The sequence below is a fragment of the Hemitrygon akajei genome, chromosome 27 (assembly GCF_048418815.1).
Source record: "Hemitrygon akajei chromosome 27, sHemAka1.3, whole genome shotgun sequence".
Classification (NCBI taxonomy): domain Eukaryota; kingdom Metazoa; phylum Chordata; class Chondrichthyes; order Myliobatiformes; family Dasyatidae; genus Hemitrygon; species Hemitrygon akajei.
In genome coordinates, this window is record NC_133150.1 from 37,951,827 (window position 1) to 37,976,626 (window position 24,800).

The 24,800-nt window shown below is 41.5% G+C and overlaps 1 protein-coding gene across 1 annotated transcript in view; it reads left to right on the plus strand.

Moving 5' to 3' along the window:
• golt1a (golgi transport 1A) overlaps positions 1 to 24,131 on the plus strand; it is a 31,724-nt gene extending 7,593 nt beyond the window's left edge. Inside the window, exons 3-5 of the mRNA XM_073030681.1 lie at positions 1,102 to 1,280; positions 3,127 to 3,208; positions 22,469 to 24,131. Of these exons, the coding sequence (XP_072886782.1) occupies positions 1,102 to 1,280; positions 3,127 to 3,208; positions 22,469 to 22,507 (300 nt within the window). The 3' untranslated portion in view covers positions 22,508 to 24,131. The remainder of the gene's footprint in view (positions 1 to 1,101; positions 1,281 to 3,126; positions 3,209 to 22,468) is intronic.
• The last annotated feature ends 669 nt before the right edge of the window (positions 24,132 to 24,800 follow it).

Here is a 24,800-nt window from a genome sequence, read left to right on the forward strand (position 1 = left end):
ATGGCTTTTTGAAAATTTCCCTGATGGTGGGAAGGCTAGCGTCCATGGTAGAACGAGCTGAGCCAACAACTTTCTGCAACCTCTTTTGATCCTGAGCACTGGAACCCCCATACCACAATGTTCTCCAGGCACGTCTGTGTAATTTTCTGAAATCTTTGGTGACATACCAGATCTCCTTAAACCTCTAATGAAAGCTGGCTTGCCTTCTTTGTATCAGTATGTAGGGCTCAGGATAGTTCCACCGAGGTCTTCCTCATACTGACTCTAACTCTTTTGTAGATCTCCTTAAATGTATCTACTCTAACTGCCAACTCCTTAGCCAATGGAAAATATTCCTCCTTTTTCACAATTGCTGTGAGAACAATCCCTGCTTGTAATATTAACTCAGTTTTGCGGCTGCACAATCATTGCCCGATCCGCTGGCCATTTCCTGCAATCTCCTTTGGTTTCAGCTTTCAGTACAGTTTTAATATGTCCCTTTGAATGATTTTTCTCTCTCTAACTACTCTCACTAATCTATTAACCAGATGACACCACAAGCATAGAGGTCACTTGAGCAATTCAAGCCTCGCCCTTTCAGAAACATTCCCTTTGCCCTCTCTACAACCTCCACCCTCTCTCCAACTTAAAGCCAACTTGTTTTCTTACTTTCGCAGTCAACATTAACTCTGTTTCTCTTTCCACAGATGCTGGCTGACCTGTGGAGTGTTTCCGTCGTTTCTCTTTATTTACTCTGTTGCAACCTTATGTGACTGTCAGATCTATTTAGTCGGTTCTGTTCTCAGTGGGTTGGCAATAGTCCACTCAATCCATTGAACTGTAATCCCTATATGATCTATCAATTTATCCAAAGGGAATTGGGTAAACACTACTGTAACAATACTTTGTGGAAATATGAATATAGAACCAAAGAAGTAGATTGATTGCTAGAGGATTTTTCTTAGACTGATCTCCATTGATGTCTTATCAATTCTATGATTCCTTGACTCTATGTCAATAAATCCCCATCATACTCTTTTCAAAACCTTCCTCTCTTTCCTTAAATGTGGTGGATCATGATGTACCATTACTGACCTTTGGTTTGCTTTTCCTCCTTATCAGATTCTCTTCATTTCCGGCCTTCCCTTCATCAGCGGGCTGCAGAACACCTTCCGGTTCTTCTACCAGAGGCAGAAGCTGAAAGGATCAATTTTCTTTCTGGGTGGGATCCTGCTGGTCCTGTTCAGGTGGCCTGGAATCGGCATGCTTTGTGAAAGCTATGGATTTTACCTACTTTTCAGGTAAGCAACTTCTGTTATAAATTCTTGGGTTGTCCAGACTTACTAATGTCCCAGAATTCAAGGCCACAATGATGACTCCACCGCTTCTCTCACTGCCCTTCCACCTACCAGATGTCCATGGAACGCAAGGAAGAGAGAGTCCATCCACTCTAAATGGCTGCAGGTTGTTGGATAGCTCTAGTAATTGCTATTGTAGTTTGTCTGCCCTTTAATCTATTATATCCCAAACCATGGCTAATTTTACACACCTCAACACTGAGATGATTCCACAACCAAAGGACTCACATCCAAATACTCTACAACTCATGTTCTCAGTATTTATCTATTCATTTGTTTGTTTACTTATGCATGCACTGTTTGTCTTCTTTTGCACATTGGTTGCTTGTTGCCTTTGTGTGTCATTTTTCATTGATTCTTTTGTTATTTTTTGTTTTACTGTGAAGGCCTGTAAGAAAATGAATCTCAGGGTGACATCTCTGCACTTCCATAATAATTTTACTTTGATCTGTGAACTTTACTTTTCTCACCATTTGCCTTTCAGCGACTGATCTGACATATTTAATCTGATACTTTTCTCTACTTCTTTGTCTATTTTTAATTAAATGGGTTAATATCCAAGTGCTTCACTGCAACGTTCCAACTAAATCAGGACCAAATTTTTACTTTTACCTTAAGTCTTAATCAGATAGGTATTTGTGGGGGTGAATACTCTATATGTAGGCTTAATATCTCATACTCCCTGCGTCTGCATAAGTAGATATGTTTGATGTGCAATGCACAGTATTTATTGTGGATCTGGTGAGCTAGATCTCTGCATAGTAATCCATAAAGTACGTTGGTTCAAACCTCAGCTATGGCACACTATGAATTTTAATGAGGTTGAAATGAAATGAGCATATCTGCAACTTCAGTCAATAGGAATAAATGATATCCTTGCAAAACCACACAAGGTGAGCAGTTTCAAGTTCCGAGGTGTCAACGTCTCCGAGGATGTATCATATTGATGCCATTACAAAGAAGGCATAACAGCAATGATATTTCATTAGAAGTTTGAGGAGAATTTGTACGTCACCAAAGACATTTGTAAATTTCTGCAGATGTACCATGGAGAGCATTCTAACTGGTTGTATCACTGTCTGGTACGGAGGGGCCACCGCACAGGATCGGAAAAAGCTGCAGAAAGTTGTGAACTCCGCCAGCTCCATCATAAGCAGTAGCCTGCACAGCATCCAGGACACCTTCAAAACGTGATACCTCAGAAAAGCGGCATTTATCATTAAGGACCCCCATCACCCAGGACACGATTCCTTCTCATTGCCACCATCAGGGAGAATGTACAGAGGCCTGAAGACACACACTCAATGTTTCAGGAACAGCTTCTTCTCCAACGCCATCAGATTTCTGAATGGACAATGAACCCATGAACGCTACCTCATTATTCTTTTCCTCTCTTTTTGCACTACTTATTCAATTAAATTTTTTTTTAATAAATATATTTTAATTGTAATTTATAGTTATAGTTATAATCTGTAGTTATAGAAATGTACTAATGCTGCAAAACACCAGATTTCACAACATATGCACTGATATTAAATCTGATTCTGATTTGGATTCTGATCTCTCCTGGTTTACCGATAACCTTCAACACAAGAAATTAGTTGGGTTTGGTCATATGCGGCTTCAAACTCCAAACACTATGGTTGCCTTATTAAATTATTTAGGTTAATTGAGAAGGTATAATAAAGTGATGCCCGACAATTGAGAATGAGAAAGCAGCAGATCTATGTAAAGGCAGAGATGTGTCCAAAATGTCTTAAAATTAATTCAATTTTTAACTGTATTTCAGGAGTACACTGCCACTTGTGTCAGAATTCTTCACCAGCATTCCAGTTCTTGGATTAATCTTTGCAGTACCTGGATTCAGCACAGTAAGGCACTTAGCACTTCCCTCTCACATTTATTTCTTAAAAACCTGTGTTGTTGTTTAAGCAAATTGAACGGGAGTAGCCAAATGAACATATACAAGGATGTTGCTGGGTCCTGAGGACCTGACTCATATGGGAAGGGTGAACAGGTTAGGACTTTATTCTCTGGAGCGTAGGAGAATGAGGGAAGATTTGATAGAGGTATACAAAATTATTAGTGATATGGATAAAGTAAATGCATACAGGCTTTTTCCACTGAGGTTGGGTGAGACTAGAACTAGAGGTTGTGGGTTAAGAGTGAAAGGAAACATATTTAAGGGAGACATGAGAGAGAACTTCTTCACTCAGAGAGTGGTAAGAATGTGGAACAGTGTACCAATGGAAGTGGAGGATGTGGTTTCAATTTCAACTTTAAAGAGAAATGCTGCTGAGCACAGTTGCTGAGCGACAGGACCTGCATCGTGTGGTGAAGGCGGCCCAGCGAATTGTCAGGATGGAGCTCCCAGGAATGGACACCATCTATTCCAGCAGACTCGAGAGGAAAGCAATCAGCATAACCAGAGACACCACACACACCGGCCACTCCCTGTTTGACCCGCTGCCGTCCAGCAAAAGGTTCAGGCCACTAAAAGCCAGAACAAATAGACTGAGAAACAGCTTCTACCCCAGAGCTGTGGCCTCCATCACACCACTCTCACAGAACAATGACTGAAACTGTGAGCACACACAAGGACTCAAATACTTGCACTAACGGCACTTTGTGCATTACTGTGATATTCTGTTGCTGCTGCAACTTATTTTCTGCTACTTATCTATTTAATACTGTTTTTTTTTTAATTGCTGTCTTGTTTTTACCTACTGCTTTATTTAATTGCCTGAGAGGAAGCTAAATAGAGTTTCATTGTACCCATGTATAATGACAATAAAGATCATTCAATTCAATATTCATTCAAATTTGGATAGGTATGTGGATGGGAGGGGTAGGAAAAGTGAAGAGGTTCTGAAGAGAGATTTTAGGGAGAGAGGTAGAAAGCCTCCAGAACCTCCAGAGAAGTAACCTCTGGATTGCTGCCGATGCCATGCGTAGGTGAGGGTAAAAGGATAGGATGATTGGGCAGATGGATGCGTGGCTGATGAACTGGTGTGGGAGGCAAGGCTTTAGATTCATGGATCATTAGGATCTCTTCTGGGAGAAGGTACAGCCTGTTCAAAAGGGATAGTTACACTTGAACCCAAGCGGAGCCAGTATCCTTGCGGGCAGGTTTGCTAGGGCTGTTTGGGTGGATTTTAATGAATTTGGCGGGGTGGGGGTGTGAACTGGAGTGATACTGCTGATGATGCTGTCATTGGTTTACAAACAGAGGCAGTGTATAATGGGACTGCCAGCAAGGAGAGGCTGAGGAGAGGGCAAAATTGCTGTCAACAGGAGGAGTTACAATGTAAAATACAGACTAAATCAACAAGGGTGAACACAGGACTGAAGGTGTTCTATTTGAATGCGCACAGTATACAGAATAAGGTAAAGGAGATTGTAACACAGTTACAGATTGGCATGCATGACTTTGTAGGCATCAATGAATCATGTCTGAAAGAAGATTATAGCTGGAAGCTTAACGTCCAAGGATACACATTGTATTGAAAGGACAGGCAGGTAGGCAGAGGGGGTGACATGTTTCTGTTGGCAGGAAGTCAAATCAAATCATTAGAAAGAGGTGGCATAAGGTTGGTAGGTGTTGAATCATTGTGGATAGAGCTAAGGAACTGCAAGGTTAAGAAGACCCTGATGGGAGTTTTGTGCCATTCCCCAAACAGTAGTAAAGATGTGGTCTACAAATTAAACGGGATTTCAATATGCAGGCAGTTTGGGAAAATCAGGTTGGTGCTGAATCCCAAGAAAGGGATTTTCTAGAATACCTACAAGATGGCTTTTTAAAACAGCTTGTGACTGAGCCCACTAGGGAATCGACTATTCTGAACTGGGTGTTGTGCAATGAACCAGAGTTACTTAGAGAGCTTATGGTAAAGAAAACCTTAGGGACAAGTGATCATACTATGATGCAATTCATGCTGTAATTTGAGAAGGAGAAGCTAAAGACAGATGTATCAGTATTACAGTGAAATAAAGGCATCAGAGAGGAGCTGGCCAAAATTGATTGGAAAAGAACACTGGCAAGGATGATGGCAGAGCAGCAATGGCGGGAATTTCTGGAAGCAATTCGGAAGGTGCGGGATATATACATCCCAAAGAGGAAGAAGTATTCTAAAGGCAAGATGACACAACCGCGGCTAAAAAGAGAAGTCAAAGCCAACATGAAAGCTAAAGAGAGGGCATATAATAGAGCAAAAATTAGTGGGAGGTTAGTGGATTGGGAATCTTTTAAAAACCAACAGAAAGCAACTAAAACATTCATTAAGAAGGAAAAGATGCCACACAAAGGGAAGCTAGCCAATTATCTTCAAGAGGATACCAAAAGTTTCTTTGGATATATAAAATGTAAGAGAAGCAATAGTGGATATTGGACCACTGAAAAATGATGCTGGAGAGGTAGTAAAGGGGATCAAGGAAATGGCAGACAACCAGAATAAGTATTTTCTATCAGTCTTCACTATGGAAGACACTGGCAGTATGCTGGAGGTCTGTAAGTGTCATGGGGCAGAAGTGTGTGAAGTTGTCATTACTAGGGAGAAGGTTCATGGGAAAATGAAAGGTCTGAAGGAAGATGAATCATCTGGACCAGATGGTATGCATCCCAGGATTATGAAAGAAATGGTTGAAGAAATTGTGGAGGTATTAATGATGATCTTTCAAGAATCAATTGATTCTGGCATGGTTCCAGAGGAATGGAAAATTGCAAATATCACTCCCTTTTCAAGACCGGGGCGAAGAAGAAAGGAAGCTATAAGCCTATTAGTCTGACCTGACTGGTTGGGAAGATGATGGACTCGATTGTCAAGGATGTGATTTCATGGTACTTGGAGACACATGATAAAATGGGCTATAGTCAACATGGTTTTCTGAAGGGAAAATCTTGCCTGACAAATCTGTTGGAATACTTTGAAGAAATAAGAAGCAGGATAGACAAAGGAGAACCAGTTGATGTTGTGTACTTGAATTTTCAGAAGACCTTTGACAAGGTGTCACGCATGAGGCTGCTTAACAAGCTATGAGCCCATAATATTACTGGAAAGATTCTAGCATAGATAAAGCAGTGGCTGATTGGCAGGAGGCAAAGAGTGGGAATAAAGGTTCAAAGATTCAAAGATCCAATTTAATGTCAGAGAAACGTATACAATATACATCCTGAAATACTTTTTTTTCACAACCATGAAAAACAGAGGAGTGCCCCAAAGAATGAATGACAGTTAAATGTTAGAACCCCAAAGTACCCCCCCCCCCCAGCTCCCCTCCCTCCTGTGTGTAAGCGGGAGCAAGCAACAATTCCCCCTCCCCCACCAGAAACATCCCCCACCCTCTCTCTCTCTCCCTAATAAGAGGTGTCTCCATTTTTACAGCGAGTGGGGAGACATAACCAACAACTCGCTGGTTATGATGTTAAAAGTCCATTACGTTGCTTTTTTCGAGTTCTGTGCCTGAAGATCTCAAAGATCTCGGGTCTCCAGGCACACAGCCGCAGATATCCCATCTCCCCTGAAGATACACGGGTCTCCTGCTGTGACACCGACCCTCAATCCGCCCGTCTCCAGAGCCCCAAGATCCTAGGCTTCCAAATCTGAACCGGACTCTTAGGCCGAGCCCTTGGTCCCATTCCCGCAAATAACCGAAGTCAGCATGTAACTCCAGGTCAGGGTCTTCAAAAGAACCCTGAAAGGGAAAAATAAAGATATTAAAGATGGAAATAGAGCTGCTTCCGGAAGCCTTTTCTGGCTGGCTGCTGATGATTAGTGGTGTTCCATGGGAGTCTGTGTTGGGACCAATTTCTTTTATGTTATATGTCAATGATTTGGATGATGGAATTGATGGCTTTGTTTCAAAGTTTTGCAGACAATGCAAGCTTTGTCAATGCAAACAAAGCGAATGTTAGGTGGAAGGCAAGTAGTTATGAGGAAGTAGAGAGGCTACAGAAGGACTTAGATTAGGAGAATGGGCAAAGAAATGGCAGATGGAATACAATGTCAGGAAGTGTTTGGCCATGGACTTTAGTACAAGAAATAAAAGGGTAGACTATTTTTCTAAATGGAAAGAAATCTGAGGTGTAAGGGGACTTGGGAGTCCTTGTGCAGGATTATCTAAAGTGTCATTTGCAGGTTGATTCTGTGGTGAGGAAAGCAAGAGTGACATTAGCATTCATTTCAAGAGGATTTGAGTATAAAAGCAAAGATATAATATTGAGGCTTTATAAAACACTGGTGAGGTCTCACTTGGATAATTGTGGGCAGTTCTGGACCTTTTATCTAAGAAAGGATGTGCTGGCATTGGAGAGGGTTCAAAGAAGGTTCAGGAAAATTATTCCAGGATTGAAAGGCTTGTCATATGAGGACCATTTGATGGGTCTGGGCTTCTACTCACTGGAATTCAGAAAAAATGATGGGTGACCTCAATGAAACCTATCAAACATTGAAATGCCTCAGTGGAGTGGATATGGAGAGGATGTTTCCTATGGTGGGGGGAGTCTAAGACCAGAAGACCCAGCCTCAGAATTGAGAGGCATACTTTTAGAACAGAGATGAGGAGGAATTTCTTTAGTTAGAGAGTGGTGAATCTGTGGACTTCATTGCTACACGTGGCTGTGGAGGCCATTGGGTATACTTCAGGCAGAGGCTGACAGATTCTTGATCAGTCAGTGCATGAAGGGTTAAGGAGAGAAGGCAGGAGACTGCAGCTGAGAGGGAAATGGATTGGCCATGATGAAATGTGAATGTGCCAAATGCTTAATTCTGCTCCTATATTTTGTGGTCTTATGATGCTACGGAGGGCTATGGTCCAGGTACAGTTCAAGAGGACTAGGCAGAGTAATAGTTCAGCACAGACTAGATGGGCCAAAGGGCCTGTATCTCCGCTGTTGTATTCTATGACTTTATGACTCTAAAGCTAGACAGAGGTTAGGAATTCTACAGAGAGTGACTGAGCTTCTAACTCCCCCAAAGCCTGACACCATCTACAAGGCTCAGATCAGGAGTGTGATGGGACTCTCTTTGCTTCCCTGGATGAGTGCAGCTTCAGCAATGCTCAAGACGCTTGGCACCATACAGGATCTGGCAAACTGCTTAACAGGCATCTGATCCACAATTGCTTACTGACTCCACCATTGAAAACACAGTAGTAGTGGCTTCCAGTGACTGTAAGGTGCATTGCAGGTACTGACCTCTTAGATAAGACCTTCCAAAGCCATGACCTCTACCAGCTAGAAGGACAAGGGCAGCAAAACCTTGGGAATACCACCACTGGCTAGAAATTGCCCTCCAAGCCACAAACCGTCATGACTTGGAAATCTATCACCGTTCCTTCATTATCACTGGGTCAAAATCCTGGAACTCCCTCCCTATCTGTAGGGGTTGGAAGTGGGAGCATCATTGTGACCGTGAATTCCAGGACATTAATATTCAGAACAGCCCGAGCATTTCTAATAGAGGCCGCTTACTTGAAGAGCAGGTAAAGTCCGCTGCTTTCACAAAGCCTGCCAACTCCAGGTCACCTGACCAGTACCAGCTGGATACAAGCCAGGATGAAACTTGAACCTTCCAGTTTCTGGCTCTGTTAGAAGAATTGGAAGGTGTTCTGCAGTTCAGTGCTGAAGGGAAGATGAGAGATGGAGAGGATCTTCACATAACCACACCTCGAGGGCTGTAGCAGTTGAAGAAGGCAGTTCACCTTGCCTTTTTTAAAGGCAACGAGGGATGGGCAATTGATTGCTGGGTCAGCCTGTGATGCTTACATCCCTTAAACAAATGTAAGTTTTAAATGTTTTTGAATTTGCTTTGAATTAGATGTTTCCATGCTTTTTTTTTGTATCCATTTTGGTATCTGGGTAGTGGCAGCAAGACTAACATTTATTTCCCATCCCTACTTGAAAAGATGTCAGAAAGTTACCTTTGAACCACTGCAGTGCGTCTGGAGAAGGTGCTGTCATGGAGCTGGTAGCCAGGGCATTCCAGGACATACACCTAGTGACAATGAAGGAACAACGGTCAGGATGATGTGTGGCCCGGGGGGACCTGCAGGAGTTGTTGGTCCCAGTTACCTGCGGGCTTCTTCTTGTTGGCAGAGATGCTGTTTAAGGGTGTGTTAGCTTGTTTACAGGATACACTCTCACCACTGTGACTCAACAGACAGCGTCCAAGATGGTGATAATACATTGCAAGCTGATCCCAGCTGATCCTCTCAATACATTTATTGTAATTGTCGTACTGTCTTAAATCTCACCTCTAATTCTGTCAGAATCACTAACAATATTTTCTTAATTCCACTTATTTTCAATTCTGCATTAAAGTTCAAAATACATTTATTATCAAGGTACATATATGTCATTATATACAATCCTGAAAGTCATTTTCTTGTGGGCATACTCAATAAGGCCATAATAGAATAATAATTATAACAGAATCAATGAAAGACCACCCAACTGTGCCATTCAAACAGAATGCAGAAGACAACAAACTTCAAATACAGAAAGAAATAATAATAATAATAAATAAACAATAAATATCGAGAACATGAGATGAAGAGTCCTTGAAAGTGAATCCACTGGTTGTGGGAATATTAGAATGATGGGGCGAGTGAAGTTATCCCCTTTGGTTCAAGAGCCTGATGTTTGGAGGGGTAATATCTGTTGCTGAACCTGGTGGTGTGAGTCCTAAGGCTCTTGTACCCTCTTCCAGATGGCAGCAATGAGACAAAAGCATCACCTGTGTGGTAGGGGTCCTTGATGATGGATGCTGCTTTCCTGCAACAACACTACGTGTAGATGTTCTCAATGGTGGGGAGGGCTTTACGTTTTCTTTTTATCACCTCAATGTACCTATTAAAGTATGATGGCATGGAAACAGCACGTTTTACACTGCATCGCAATACACGTGACAGTACTAAACCAATGTTAGTAACAAGCATTTAGTGTGGTTGATGAGATGCCAACCAAGATGGTTGCTTTGCCCTAGTGAGTTGATAAGGTGTTCTGTACATTAACATTGAATCCCAGACTCCTCACGCTTTTATTTTTATCAAGATATTGCATGCATTGAGAGATTTTAGTTCATCACTTTTGAGGGAGTGTGGTGCTATTCAGAGTTTGCAGTCTGTACTGGTGAGTGCATTTCCTCGTGGAATACTCTCCCCAAGGATCTTGCAAACCCTGCCCCTTTTCCAACAGCACTGGATACTCAGAAGAGGTGATTTGATCAATATAGCTGAGCAATCAAACACAATAAAAATAGTTCAAGGACAGTAAATTACCAGTTATAATGCAATTTATTAAAAAACCTTTTAAACCTTATACTACACTCTAAATAAAAACAGAAATGCACCTGTGTGATTCAGGAATACTCAATTTTAAAGCACAAATCAGTTATTTTTTTCTATTTGAAAATCTCTTCTGAAATATTCATGTTAGGAACTTGCAACCCATAATAATAGGCGTTTAGGGCCAGGGGCAGTTTGCTGAAATTCAAGACAGTTCATTTCTCTTGATTGCTCTTTGGAGAGTTACAGTTAGCGCAGTCTGTGTGGGTGTATTCAGGAGTTGCCCATTAATCTAACACACTCAGCCGCATTCTCCTGCCTTCTCCCTGTAACCTTTGACATCTTTACTAATCCAGAATCTATCAACCTCCAACTTAAATGTACCCAATAACTAGGCCACCAGAGCCATCCATGGCAATGAATACCACAGATTCACCACCCTCTGGCTAAAGAAATTCTTCCACGTGAAGATCGTTAAGCCCACTCTAAGCCTGACAAAGTAATGGCCTCTGTTCTTTCACTGTCATTTCTTTTGTTAATTCTGTGCTGACAGCTGTTACATGAAATGTTTGATTCCTGTCTGCAAGTTCTTGCGATTAAAGCTTCCTGAGTGTCCAATTTTTAATCACTGTCTCTCTCTGTTGTATCATTGTTATAGTAATTAATTCCCATTTGTCAAATTATATTTGCATTGAGTACAAGAGCTGAAAATTCAAAACTCATTAAAACATCAGAATCAGTTTTAATATCACTGACAAATGTCTTCAAAGTTGTTGTTTTGCAGCAGCAGTACAGTGCAATCATAAAAATACTATAAATTACAATAAGAAATGTACAATGAAAAATATTAAATAAATAGTGCAGAAGAGAGCAGAATAGTGAGGTAGTGTTCATGGGTTGGTTCATTGTCCACTCAGAAATCTGACGGCAGAGGGGAAGAAGCTGTTCCTAAAACACTGAGTGTGTCTTCAGGCTTCTATACCTCCTCTCTGATGTCAGTAATAAGAAGAGAGCATGCCCTAGGTGATGGAAGTCCTTTTTTGAGGCATCATCTTAGTTAGACCACAGCTTGTGTACTATGTGCAATCTGGTCTCCTTATAAGTGGAATGATTTTACAGCATCAGAGTGAGAGAGAGAGATTTATGAGGACGCAGCCATCACTGGGGAATTTTAGTTATGAAGCGAGGCTGTCTAGACTAGGCGTGTCATCTTTGCAACAACAGAGACTGAGAGGAGATTTAATTGAGATGTGTAAATTATGAGAGGTGTAGACAGAGTAGGTGCCTATTTTATTTAGCTCAGTAATAAGAAGGCGTAGAGATAATTGCTGGAAGGTTTAAGAAGGAGTTGAAGAAAATAAAGTTGATTATTGGCTGTCATAGACACAATGGGCCAAGTGTCCTCCCTTGCCATAAAATCTCCACTACTCTATAATTATTGGTAATTTAATCTAAGGATGGTCGCAGGTTCCAGTTTTACACAGAAGTCACAATCAGTGTGTCAAATAATCTCTGTTTTCCATAAAACAAAGTCCAAAGCAAATTTTTACTATCAAAGTACATGTCACCACATACAACCTTGAGATTAATTTTCCTGTGGGCATACTCAGCAAATCTATAGAATAGTATCTCTAACAGGATCAATGAAAGATTAACCAGAGTGGAGAAGACAAACTGTGCAAATGCAAACATAAATAAACAGCAATAAATAATGAGAACATGAGATAACAAGATAGCAGTGCATATCTGAGCATTTAATGTTATTCTTCACGGCATTTTCATTAAAAATCTTTAAAATCCAGGGAACAGTCCAAAATGATGTTAAGCTAAGTAAAGATTGAGAGTCCTTGAACTTATAGAGTTAAAATAGATTTGCATTAGTCCTATGAAATAACAATAGCCTTTTCACTGGATAATATTCTAAAGCTTTCTCTCCAGAATTATTAACCTTTTGTCTTACAGTACAGTACTATCAGTGTTAATATTAAAGTTACTCCCACACAGAAATTTCAGGATATTGAGAAAAGAGACAGGCAATAATTCTAAAGTATAGATACATAAAATATCAGCAAATAAATCCTGATTCCTGACTTGAGAGTAGATGATTGCAGCAGTGCGTTGAAGTTTTGTCTCTTCATCTACGGAATCTCATACCACGTTGCACAAATTGGATGAGTGTGCTCCTTTTCTCCCCATCACACGTCCTGCCATCTCCCTACAAGCCCACCGTTCCCCCCTCTCTGCCCCATCATTGTCAGCACCAAAACACGTGGGAGTTTATGCCACGGAGAGCATTCAGCACATTGTATCCATTGGCCAAAAGGCTTGCTCTCATTTCCTGCCCATCAAGAACACAGGAAAACAGGACCAGGATTTGGCCACCAGACCCCTCAAGCCTGCCCCATCATTCAAAATTATCATAGCAGATCTATGCACCACATTCCCATAACTCTAAAATCCTGAATATTCCAAATAGTTATCCATCTGCATCTTAAACATATCTATTGATCTGGCCTTAACCACCTTTTGGGCCTGAGAATTCCAGAGATTTACCCCCTCCCACACCCTCTAAGAGAAGAAGTTTCTATGCACCTCAGTTTCCTATCATCAGCCCATTATTTTGTAGTTATGCCCCTTGTTCATGACTTCACCGCAAGTGAAAAAGCCTCATTTCACCGTCAAGCCCCCTTATGATGTAATTTGTTTCAATACGGTCACCCCTTATTCTTCTAAAGGCCATGCAATACAGATCCAAACAGTCTAGCCTCGCTTGGTAGGACAGCCCTCACATTCCATGTAGTTCTCCTCTAGACTGCCTTCAACACTACTATAATCTTTTTAGGTAAGGAAATTAAAACTAAGCGCTGTAGTCCATAAGACTATAAGACACGGGAGCAGACATAAGCCATTCAGCCTATCGAGTCTGTTCTGCCATTCCATTATGGCTGATTTATTATCCCTCTCAACTCCATTCTTCTCCCTGTAATCTTTGACACCTTTCCTAATCAAAGAACTTTCAACCTCCGCTTCAACTATACCCAATGACTAAACCTCCACAGCTGTCTGTAGCAAAGAATGGCAAGGATTCACCACCATCTGGCTAAAGTAATTCCTCCTCCTCTCTGTTCTAAAGAGATGTTTTTCTGTTCTGAGGCTCTGCCCTCTGGTCAAAGACTCCCCCACAATAGGAAACATCTTCTTCAAGTCCACTCTATATAGGCTTTTCAATAATCGATAGGTTTTAATGAGGCCACCCCCCCCCCCCCCAAAACCTCAGTTTTCTAAACATATTCGAGGTGTGGCCTCACTGACACCCTGAAGGACCGTAATGAAACCTCCCTGTTCTTGAATATCAACTTCTTTGCAATGAAGGGCAACATTTTGCCAGCAAGCTGCTTATTGGACCTGCCCGATAACCTTTTGCACTAACCTATTCATGCACTAGAATACCTCGATTCCTCTGAACTTCAGTTTTTTGTGGTCTTTCTTGTTTGGATAATAACCTGGCTTCCTTTTGCCAAAATGCACGACCTCACACCATTTAGCTTCATTTGCCAGGATTTTGCCCAATCTCTTAATCTATGTCCTGATCACAACTTGCCTTTCTGTCTATTTCTATATCAACAAACTTGGAAACTTTACTTTGCATTCCCTCTTGCAGGTTATCAATGTAAATTGTTAACAGCTATGACTCTTTGATCCCTGGGTTACTCAGGTGGGTACCTCCACCAAAGACAAGCAGGTGGGTGGGTTACTTATCCAGTGTAATATCCCCCCATACGTGTTGAATAATGGAATCCTGGAATGTCGGAATTGTTGTGTGTTTAATATTTGAGCAATATTGGAAATATACTCTTTGATTAAGCATTCTTGTTCATTTTAATAGTTTATTATGAGTTATATGTAAAAGTACGTGAATGGCATACGTCATCATGCCACTATGTGAAATGTGCACATCTTGCTAAAGTGAAAATGAAGTTAGACTCAAATTTATGGCTACCTTGTTATTATTTCAGAGGACCTGTCCTGGGCCCAGCAACTGAGTGCAATTACAAAGAAAGCATGGCAGTGCCTCTACTTCCTTAGGAGTTTGTGGAGATTTGGCATAACATTTAACACTTCGACAAACTTCTATAAATGTGTAATGGAGAGTATATTGACTGGCTGCATCACAGCCTGGTATGGAAACACCAATGCCCTTAAAGGGAGAATCCTACAAAAGGTAGTGGATACAGCCCATCCATCATGGGTAAAGCTCTCTCCACCATTGAGCACATCTACATGAAACTCTGTCACAGGAAAGCAGCATCTATCACCAAGGACCCCCACCACCCAGAACATGCTCTCTTCTCACTGCTGACATCAGGAGGAAGGCACAGGAGCCTCAGGATTCACACCACCCGGGTACAGTAACAGTTACTACCCCTCAAACCATTAGGCTCTTGAACCAGAGAAGGTAACTTCACTCAACTTCTCTTGCCCCATTATTGAAATTCTCCCACAACCAATGGAATAACTTTTAAGGACTTTACATCTCATGTCCTTGATATTTATTGTTTATTTATTTTTATTATTATTTCTTTCTTTTTGTATTTGCACAGTTTGTTGTCTGTTGCACTCTATTTGAATGTCCCATTTGGGTGATCTTTAATTGATTCTGTTATAGTTTTTTTATTCTGTAGACTTATTGAGTATGCCCACAGGGAAGTCAATCTCAGGGTTTTATGTGGTGATATATATGTACTTTAATAATAAATTTACTTTGAACCTTGAATTTATTTTTCCTTTTAATTAGTTTCTATGTTTTGAAGTTACGAAACATAACAGTGGCGATGAGTAAGTTTTAAATGAACCCAAGATGACTACATACTTGTTGAAACAGTCAGGGTGGTCAATTTTTTTTTAAAAAACATAGCAAAATATGGTCACGTAAAAAAAAAACAGTGCAGCACATACTTCTTCAGGAGGAGACCGAGATGGTTGAGTAAAAAACAAGATAGAAAATGGACAATTCACGGGTTCATAAACAATGAATACTGGGTGACAATAATCATAAATTTAAAAAAGAGCAGAAATGGCTGGCTATATCAGAAAGACTGACGTGTTTGATTGCATAAGAGCTGACTGGATTTTGTATACTGAACAAATCGGGCAGCATTTTGAAGCAAATGAAATAGCCAATGAGAAATGAGTATCAATTTTGCTGATTGTTTTAGATTTAAAGGCATTTAGATGTTTGACTGCTTCAACCAAACCAGCAGAAGTGAGCTTTGCTGATATCACAAATGTAATGCAGGAACATGAAGAACCAAAACCATTGTTGATTGCAGAATGCTTCAGGTTTCATAAGTGGAATTAAAAAGAATGCGAGTCCATTTCTGCGGCACATGGAAGTTGTCTGACCATTGTCAATTCAATAATGGGCTTAATGATGCATTGAGAGATCTTTTAATTTGTGGAATCAAAACAGCTCCTAGGTGAAGCACAACTTACATTTAAAAGAACTGTTGAAATAGCTGTATCAATGGAAATAGCAGACACAGGCACAACTACAGTCAGAAATGAAAGTGAGTGTGAGCAAAGCTGCAATGTCTAGGCAGAAACTGGCCTAACTAGACAAATGTGTTACCGTTGTGGCAGGGGCTCACATACACCAGATCAATGCAGATTTAAAGGGGAAACTTACAGAAAATGCCACAAGGTAGGACGTGTACAAACAGCATGCTGGGTAGATAATAATAATTGGACTGCTCGGGAATGAGAAAATCATACAAAGTCAAGTTGCAGTTTCAAACCCAGCACTAATCTGTATGCTGTTGATGAAAATTCTGATTATGATGAGAGTGACATAGGAATGAGTAACCTTGAGATTTACAATGTAAAACTAACAATAGACTAACAATATGGTTTGTCTATTAAAATGGAAATGGACACTGGCTCAGCTGTTTCAGTCATTCCACGAAATTAGTTTGATTGGCATTTCAAAGATACTGAACTGAAGCCTGTAGATATCCAAGTAAGAACTTACACTGGAGGAAAGATAACTCCTGTGGGAATGACATTTGTAACAGTGAAATTCAACAACCAACCAGCCACATTGGGCTTGCATGTGGTATAAACAAGGGGGCTAGTATTGTGGGACCATGATTTTCTGAGACAACTGTAACTTGAATATAGATCTATCCACCATTTGCATGCCACATCTCCTGTATTGGAGTCAACTGAAAGTGATTTGAGAAAGGTACTGGATCGTGCCACAGCAGCGTTCAAGGATGGCATTGAAAACTCAAACATATCAGAGGTAACTAGTGGTAGATGAAAATGCTGCACTCACATTTTGCAAAGCCGGTCCAGTTCCTTATACCATCTGTGATAGTGTAGCCAGTGAGCTAGCTAGGTCACATGGAGCCTGACGGAATACTTTCCAAGGTTGAGTGGAGCCCATGGGCAACACCAGTGGAGCCAGTAGCCAAGACGAATGGGTTTGTCCGGATCTGTGATGATTTTAAGGTCAACCCAGTACCGAAAGCATACCAACACCCTCGGCCCGGGATAAAGGATATCTTTGCAAATCTTTCTGGAGGAAAGCTCTTCAGCAAAGTGGATTTAGTTGAGACCTACCTAAAGATGGAAATGGAAGAAGAGTCCAAAGTGTTTCTCACCATAAACATTCAGGGCTTTATCGCTGTAATAGGCTTATTTTTGGAGTAGCATCTGCACCTGCACTCTGGCAGAAAGCTACGGACCAAATGCTGCAAGGTTGCCCAGGCCCTCAGTGTTCTGGATGACATCATCGTTACTAGCAAGGATGACAAGGAACATTTCCAAAATCTCAAGTCAGTGTTAATGATTATGGTCTCAGAGCATGGCGCAACAAGTGTGAATTGTTTGAGATACCAACACGTCTCGAAGAAAAGTGTTCAGAGCTATTAGAACCACTTCCTACAGTCCCGGAGTCAACTCCTCCAACTACCCTGGAGGAGGCCCCAGAACCTGAGATTGTCTCTCAGCCACAAGTCTCTCCTGCCAAGCAGAGTGACCCCCACCACCCCTGTCAGGAAAGATGTCCCACAAGAGTAAGAAATCCTCCACAGCGATTGAATCTTTAGGCCTGAATGGCACAATTTAATATTTACTATTCTGTGGATGTAGATGTACTATACACAGTAGTATGCACAGTATAGATGACTGTAGAGCAAAGTATTCCATATTTGAGTTGAGTTGCATTCAACATCGAGTTGGGAGTTTACAGCTAAGCAGGGAGGAGTGTTGTTTATTTAGTATTTCAGTAATATTGTAAATATATTGTTTGATAAAGCATTCTTGCTTGTTTGCATAATTCATTACAGGTTATATGTAAAAGTACGTGAATGGCATATGTCATTATGCCACCATGTCATATGCACATGCCTCACTTAATGTAAAATCAAAACCAAGAAACACTCTCCTGGGTTCCCGTCTTTCTCTTGCAATTAGTTTCATGTTTTGGAATTACAAAACAAAACAGGGATGTCCGGAGAATAAAATGAGGCTGGTATAAGTTGAGTACAAACAGGTCTTTGAAGATTGTTATGGGGTCAATAGACTGACAAGGCCTTTTCTTTTTTGCATGCCTTTAAAACTTTACGATTTTAATTTTGAGAGACAATCTTACTGAAATAGCATAAGCCTATTAGAATAGATTCAATTCAGCAGCCATCTATGAGGATAATGTAAGTTCACTCTGTGACCACTTGGATTTCCTCCAGGTGGTCTGGTTTCCTCCCACATTCCAAAGATGTACGGGTTAGAAGGTTAATTTGTCGCTTGGGTATAATTAGGAAGCGCAGGCTCATTGGGACAGATGGGCCAGTTACTCTAAAGTATCCCTAAATAAAATAAAGTAACCAAAAATATAAAATTTTATGGAGCTTGACAGGATTGATGTGGTGCCAACATTTCCTTCGGGTGGAGTTGAGATTCAGGGGTCACAGTAGAAAACATAAAGTCTCATCTCTGTAGAAATGAGATGAGAAGAAATTACTTCACAGAGCAGGCTGTGAGTCTAGAACTTTCTATGCAAAGGGACTCTGGAGACTCAGGCACTGGGTATATTCTAGAGAGGGATCATTTGGGTTTCAGATATGAAGCAAATGAAGGGATTGGGCTGGTTGAGGAAAGTGGGCCTGAGGTAAAGGAACAGCCACTGTAATCTGTTCAAAGAAAAACATCAACCCCTATGTGCAAAGAAAAACAAATTGTGCAAATGGCACCAGAAAAGAATGAACAGAACAGGCATGAAAAATTGAATGGCCTTACCTTGCTTTTATTACACATAAAATGCTTCAGAAACTCGGCAAGTCAGGCAGCAGCTATGGAGGAGAAACAGTCGATGTTTCGGCCTGCAACCCTTCACCAGGGCTGGAAAGGAAATGGGGTAGAATCCAGAATGAGAGGATGGGGGAAGAGGAAGGAGTGCAAGCTGGAAGGTGATAGGTCAAGCCAGTTGAGGGGCAAGGTAGCTGGGTGGGGGAAGGGGAATGAGGTGAGAAATATGGAGGTGGCAGGTGGAAAAAAGGAATCTGATAGGAGAGTGGAGCATGGGAGAGTGGGAGAGAGGAGAGGCATTAGGTGGAGGGGGTGGTGGTGTGATAGGCAGGTGAGGAGCCTAACTCTGGATTTTCAGCATCTGTAGAATCTCTTGTGCTGCCCCCTCCCACTCCTCTTTCCCTTTCTCCCATGCTCCACTCTCCTATCAGATTCCTCCTTCTTCAGCCCCTCACCTGTTCCACCTACCGTAGATCTGTTCGTGTAGCAAATTCCTTGGCCACAAAATGACTCTAAGCACCCTCCAAGAGAAGTACAGTGTATATTCATTGCTGTCCTTAAAGAAGCGGGGCTATCAATTTAAGCACAGCAAGATCCCACCGGCACTAACGAGGTGAATGACTGAATAACTGGTTTGAGTGACTGGTTGTGAGAAGGTTGGGAAGTATCAGACAAGCATGCTTCCTTCACCTTCTTTTCTGAATTACTGGTCTTTCACTGAACAAGATGTCACTGCCCATTTGCCAACATGTGTTCCGAACCGATGCAACATGAAGAGAGTGGGTGTGCTGTTAATGGTTGCCATTGTTTGAGTGAGCTGAGGCCAGTGTTGTGGTTTAATAGAAGGAATTCCCAATTGACTCTTCCAGTCCCTTTTGAGTTCCTCAGTAACAGAGAGTCCAAGTAACTCTGTGTATGATTCAACAAGTTTTCTCTATAAAATGGTTTATAATATTCTTTCAGTTATAAAATCATACAAGCCTTTTGGCCCATTGTGTCCACACCAGTCATCAAACATATTCACACTATCCTACAATAATCCCATTATTACTTCTTACAATCCCAGATTCTACTACTAACCACATATGAGGGTCATTACAGTGGGCAATTAACCTACAAATGTTTGTAACATGTGGAGGAAATCAGAGCATCTAGAAGAAACCCACAAAGTCACAAGGAAAGCCAGTAAATTCCAAACAGAAAGCAACTGCGACGAGGATTGAACTGGGTTATTGGCACTATGAGGCAACAGCTCTACTAGTTACACACACAAAATGGTACTCGTGTGCCATCCCAGGTTCCTTCCACAAGAACTTCCCCCTGAGGGTTTTATTGTTCTTATAACGCCACACTCTTTTGTTGGTGTGGTCAAGTATTCGAGTCTTGCAATCCACAAGCCATTTAATAGTTATCAAAAAGTTTTAAAAGGATGTTTATCTTTAAAAGTTTTAAAATGGTACATTGGCCTTCATCAATCATGGTATTGAGTTTAGGGGCCAAAAGGTAATGTTGCAGCTATATAGGACCCTGGTCAGACCCCACTTGGAGTACTGTGCTCAGTTCTGATCGCCTCACTACAGGAAGGATCTGAAAACCATAAAAAGGGTTTTTATGGAGATTTACAGGGACGTTGCCTGGATTGGGGAGCATGCCTTATGAGAATAGGTTGAGTGAACTCGGCCTTTTCTCCTTGGAGTGACAGAGGATGAGAGGTGACCTGATAGAGGTGTATAAGGTGATGAGAGGCATTGATCGTGTCGATAGTCAGAGGCTTTTTCCCAGGGCTGAAATGGCTAGCATGAGAGGGCACAGTGTTAAGATGCTTGGAAGCAGCTATAGAGGAGATGTCAGGGGTAAGTTTTTTTACGCAGAGAGTGGAGAGTGCGTGGAATGGGCTGCCGGTGCACGGTGGTGGAGAAGGATACAATAGGGTCTTATAAGAGATTACTGGACAGGTGCATGGAGCTCAGAAAAATAGAGAACTATGGGTAACCCAGGTAATTACTAAGGTAAGGACATGTTCGGCACAGCATTGTGGGCCAAAGAACCTGTACTGTGCTGTAGGTTTTCTATGTTTCTAAAACAATATCAGTAACTCCTTTACACATACACTTACATCCATGACTTGATTTGTATGCACAGCGTGTGTTAGATAAATATGGGAACCTATGCCTGGCTGACATTACTTTAGATTATAACACCACATAGAGTGGGAAAAAAGAATTAATAATAATATAGTACCTTTCACTGCCATTCTACTAACCACAGTGCCTTATATCTACTGAAGTCTGTGCTGATGGAGTCACTCTAGTGGGAAAATGCAACAGCTTCTGCCATGGTCCCACTAAGAGCAAGATAATCAATGATAGAAGGACAAGTTTGGTTAATGGGTAGCTATTGATTAGAAATCCATGCCCCTGTTTTAAAGGATTAACATGCAGGAGTACACAGGGTCATGGACGAACATTTTACTGAAAGAGTGGACAATCTTCAACACCCCGATCTCTTATATTTAACAGAAGCATCACTTGTGGGTCTAGAACATTGAACATAGAAAACCTACAGCACAATACAGGCCCTTCGGCCCACAAAGCTGTGCCGAACTTGTCCTTACCTTAGAACTAGTTAGGCTTACCCATAGCCCTCTATTTTTCTAAGCTCCATGTACCTATCCAGGAGCCTCTTGAAAAACCCTATGGTTTCCACCTCCACCACTGCTGCCGGCAGCCCATTCCATGCACTCATCACTCTCTGCATAAAAAAATTTTCACCCCTAACATCTCCTCTGTATCTACTTCCAAACACCTTAAAACTATGCCCTCTCATGCTAGCCATTTCAACCCTGGGAAAAAGCCTCGGACTATCCACACGATCAATGCCTCTCATTATCTTGTACACCTGTTTAAGGGTCTGTTTGATTATAAGACAACATTTTGAGAAAAGGTTGTTATTTTATTTTTTCACCTTTACAACCAGGGTTTTGAATCAAATCTTCTTCTGATCAGAGAATCTATACTCAAGTACAGGAATGTATTCAGTTCACTAGGAGACCCATAACAGAATAATTTTAAAAGGGCACTGAATTTAATTGATGCTTTTCACAATATGTTTTGATGTTGTTGAGTTAAGTTCCTCGTCGTGCCTGTGGCGCATTGGGCAGCAATCTTGCCGTCTCTTTAGCATTTATCTGTTTTTTATGAGGCCAAGTTGCTAGCTCGACGCTCAACCCAGCACAGATGGAAAGCATGCAAGGAGCCGGCGGGATTCGAACCCAGGACCACTCGCCTCGAAGCCTGATGTGGATGCCATTACACCACCAGCTGTGTATGCTTTGATGTACTGTACATGTGATAAATAAATCTGACTCTGAAATGTGAATGAATCCAATAGTGCCAAATGGACTCAGACGTCTTTCTCCGTTATATATTTGAATACAGGAGGGAAAAGTAAACTTTCTCCAAGCTGGGGCTCAGGGAAAGAGGAGAGTGTAAGGAGAAGAAGATTATCAGTGTTGTTTTCACATCTTTGTTTCCTTTTTCTAGATAATGAAGAGATTAAGTGAGAGAGGCTCTGAGGTATAAAGACAACACAAGGAAACATTCTCGAATAAGGAGTTAAAGAGAACCTCACCTGGTTATAAAAACAGCTTCACTACACAGTGTCTGGACCTGGACTGCCCTTATCTGTAAAATGAACTTTGGTTCCATATAAGTTTCACGAAAAGCTGTGAATTTCAACATGGTTTCACTCTCATTTCCATTTGTGCAAATCTCCTTGCTCGCTAAACTTTCTCAGTTTCTTGTTTAGCAACCAGAATTTTAAAATTACCATCCTTGTGTTCAATCTTGCCCTGGTTCAATCATCTTCCTGCTTTGGAAACCTCTGAGATTCCTGAGTGCCTCCAGTTCTGGCACAACCTCAGATTAGAAGGAATACCCTTTAGAACAGAGAGAAGGAAGAATTTCTTTAGCCGGAGGGTGGGGTATGTGTAGAATATAATGCCACACACAAGGTGTGGAGGCCAAGTCATTAAGTGTGGAGATTGATAGGTTCTTGAGGGTGTCAGAGGTTATAGGGAGAAGGCAGAAGAATGGGGGTTGAGAGGGAAAATAAATAAGCCACAATCAAATAGCAGAGTAGACTCAATAAACCAAATGGCCTAACTCTGCTCCTGTCTCATGATCTCATCACTCCACCTACCGAGTCTTCAGTATTGCATCCTAACCTCCAAAATTCCCTCCACAAATCACTCCACCTGTTTGTCTTTTCCACTGCAGTAAAATAGTCCTTAAAATCAACCTTTATTACTCACCATTTGCTTACCTCTCCAGATACTGCCTTATATTCATTGTCTTCTTTCATAATCCCTACAATGATGCAGCTCAGTCTTTTTTCAATATTGATGAAGTAAAGTCAAAGCAAGCTGCCATTGTTATTGCTGAATAAGTCACTGTAGGTCAGTGGACAAGATGGGACTGTGGGGAAAAAGAAGTACTGCTTTTAGATGTTGAGTCCAAAGGGAATAGAATTAGAATTGAATACAATGGGTGATTAAATTAAACACAATGGGAAGCACACAATGCCATAAATGAGAATGTAGGTTTCCACAGCAGCTCCTGTTTGAAGTGTCACTGGGGAACGGAATGGGTTTTGTAGGCATACAGTAATTAATGAATCAGAGTTGTTCTGTTGCTTGTTGTGCTGTGTGTTGTTCTGCCGGGAATTGTGGGCGTACTGTGTTGGAGCCGGAATATGTAGCAACACCTGTAGGCGATAACCAGCATACCCCTGGGGTGGTTGAAAGCACAAACGGCACATTTCACCCCATGTTGTATGCTAATCGAGGTTTGGATGATTTAACCGCCAAGCGAGAGTGAAAAGGTCGGGGTGTCATGGCCAGAGACAAGTGTTGGGCTGGCTCCGCTCACTGCACTGCAAGGTTTACTCGTCTCTGCACTGAACTGAGGCTGTGGCCTGCAACTGGATTGGCTGCAGTGATGCCTGGCTTTGCAGCCGTGGACTCACTTTCATGAACTTCAATTGTTTGCTTGGTTTGATTGCACACAACTACGATTTGGGTTTTTTTTCTGCACTTCGGATGTTTGACAGTCCTTTTTTTAAAGAGTTCTACTGGGCTTCTTTGTTTTGTGGCTTCCTGTAAGGAGATGAGTCTCAAGGTTATATGTACATTACATACTTTGATAATAAATGTTCTGTGATTTGAAGAGATTCTGCAGACTCTGGAAACCCATAGCAACGCACACAAAATGCTGAAGGAATTCAGAAAGTTAGATAAGCTGCTACTCCTCCAGAATTTGGTGTGTTCCACTATGTCGTATGGTCATAGAACACTATCGCACAGAAACAGGCCCCTCAGCTCATTTAGTCCATGCTGAACCATTAATCTGCCTAGTCCCATCGGCCTGCACCTGGACCATAGCCCTCCATACCCCTCCCATCTGTGTACCTATCTAAACTTATCTTAAATGTTGGACCTGCATCCACAACCTGGACGAGCAGCTTGTTCCGCACTCTCACCACCCTCTGAAAATTTCACTTTGAAGACCTCTCACTTACCAAGTACATCTTTCCCAGAAAACAACCTGTCCCCATCCACACTTGCCAGAGCCTCTCTGTCTCCATAAAAACTGACAATTCTCCAATTTAGATTCTCAACCCGAGGACCAGACCTATCTTTTTCTATAACTGCCTTAAAACTAATGGCATTATGATCCCTAGATGTAAATTTTTCTCTACACAACCTTCTGTGTCCTGCCCTGTCTCATTCCTTAATAGGAGATCTGGTATTGCAATCTCTCTAGGTGGGACTTCTACATACTGATTAAGGAAACTTTCGTGTACACATTTGACATA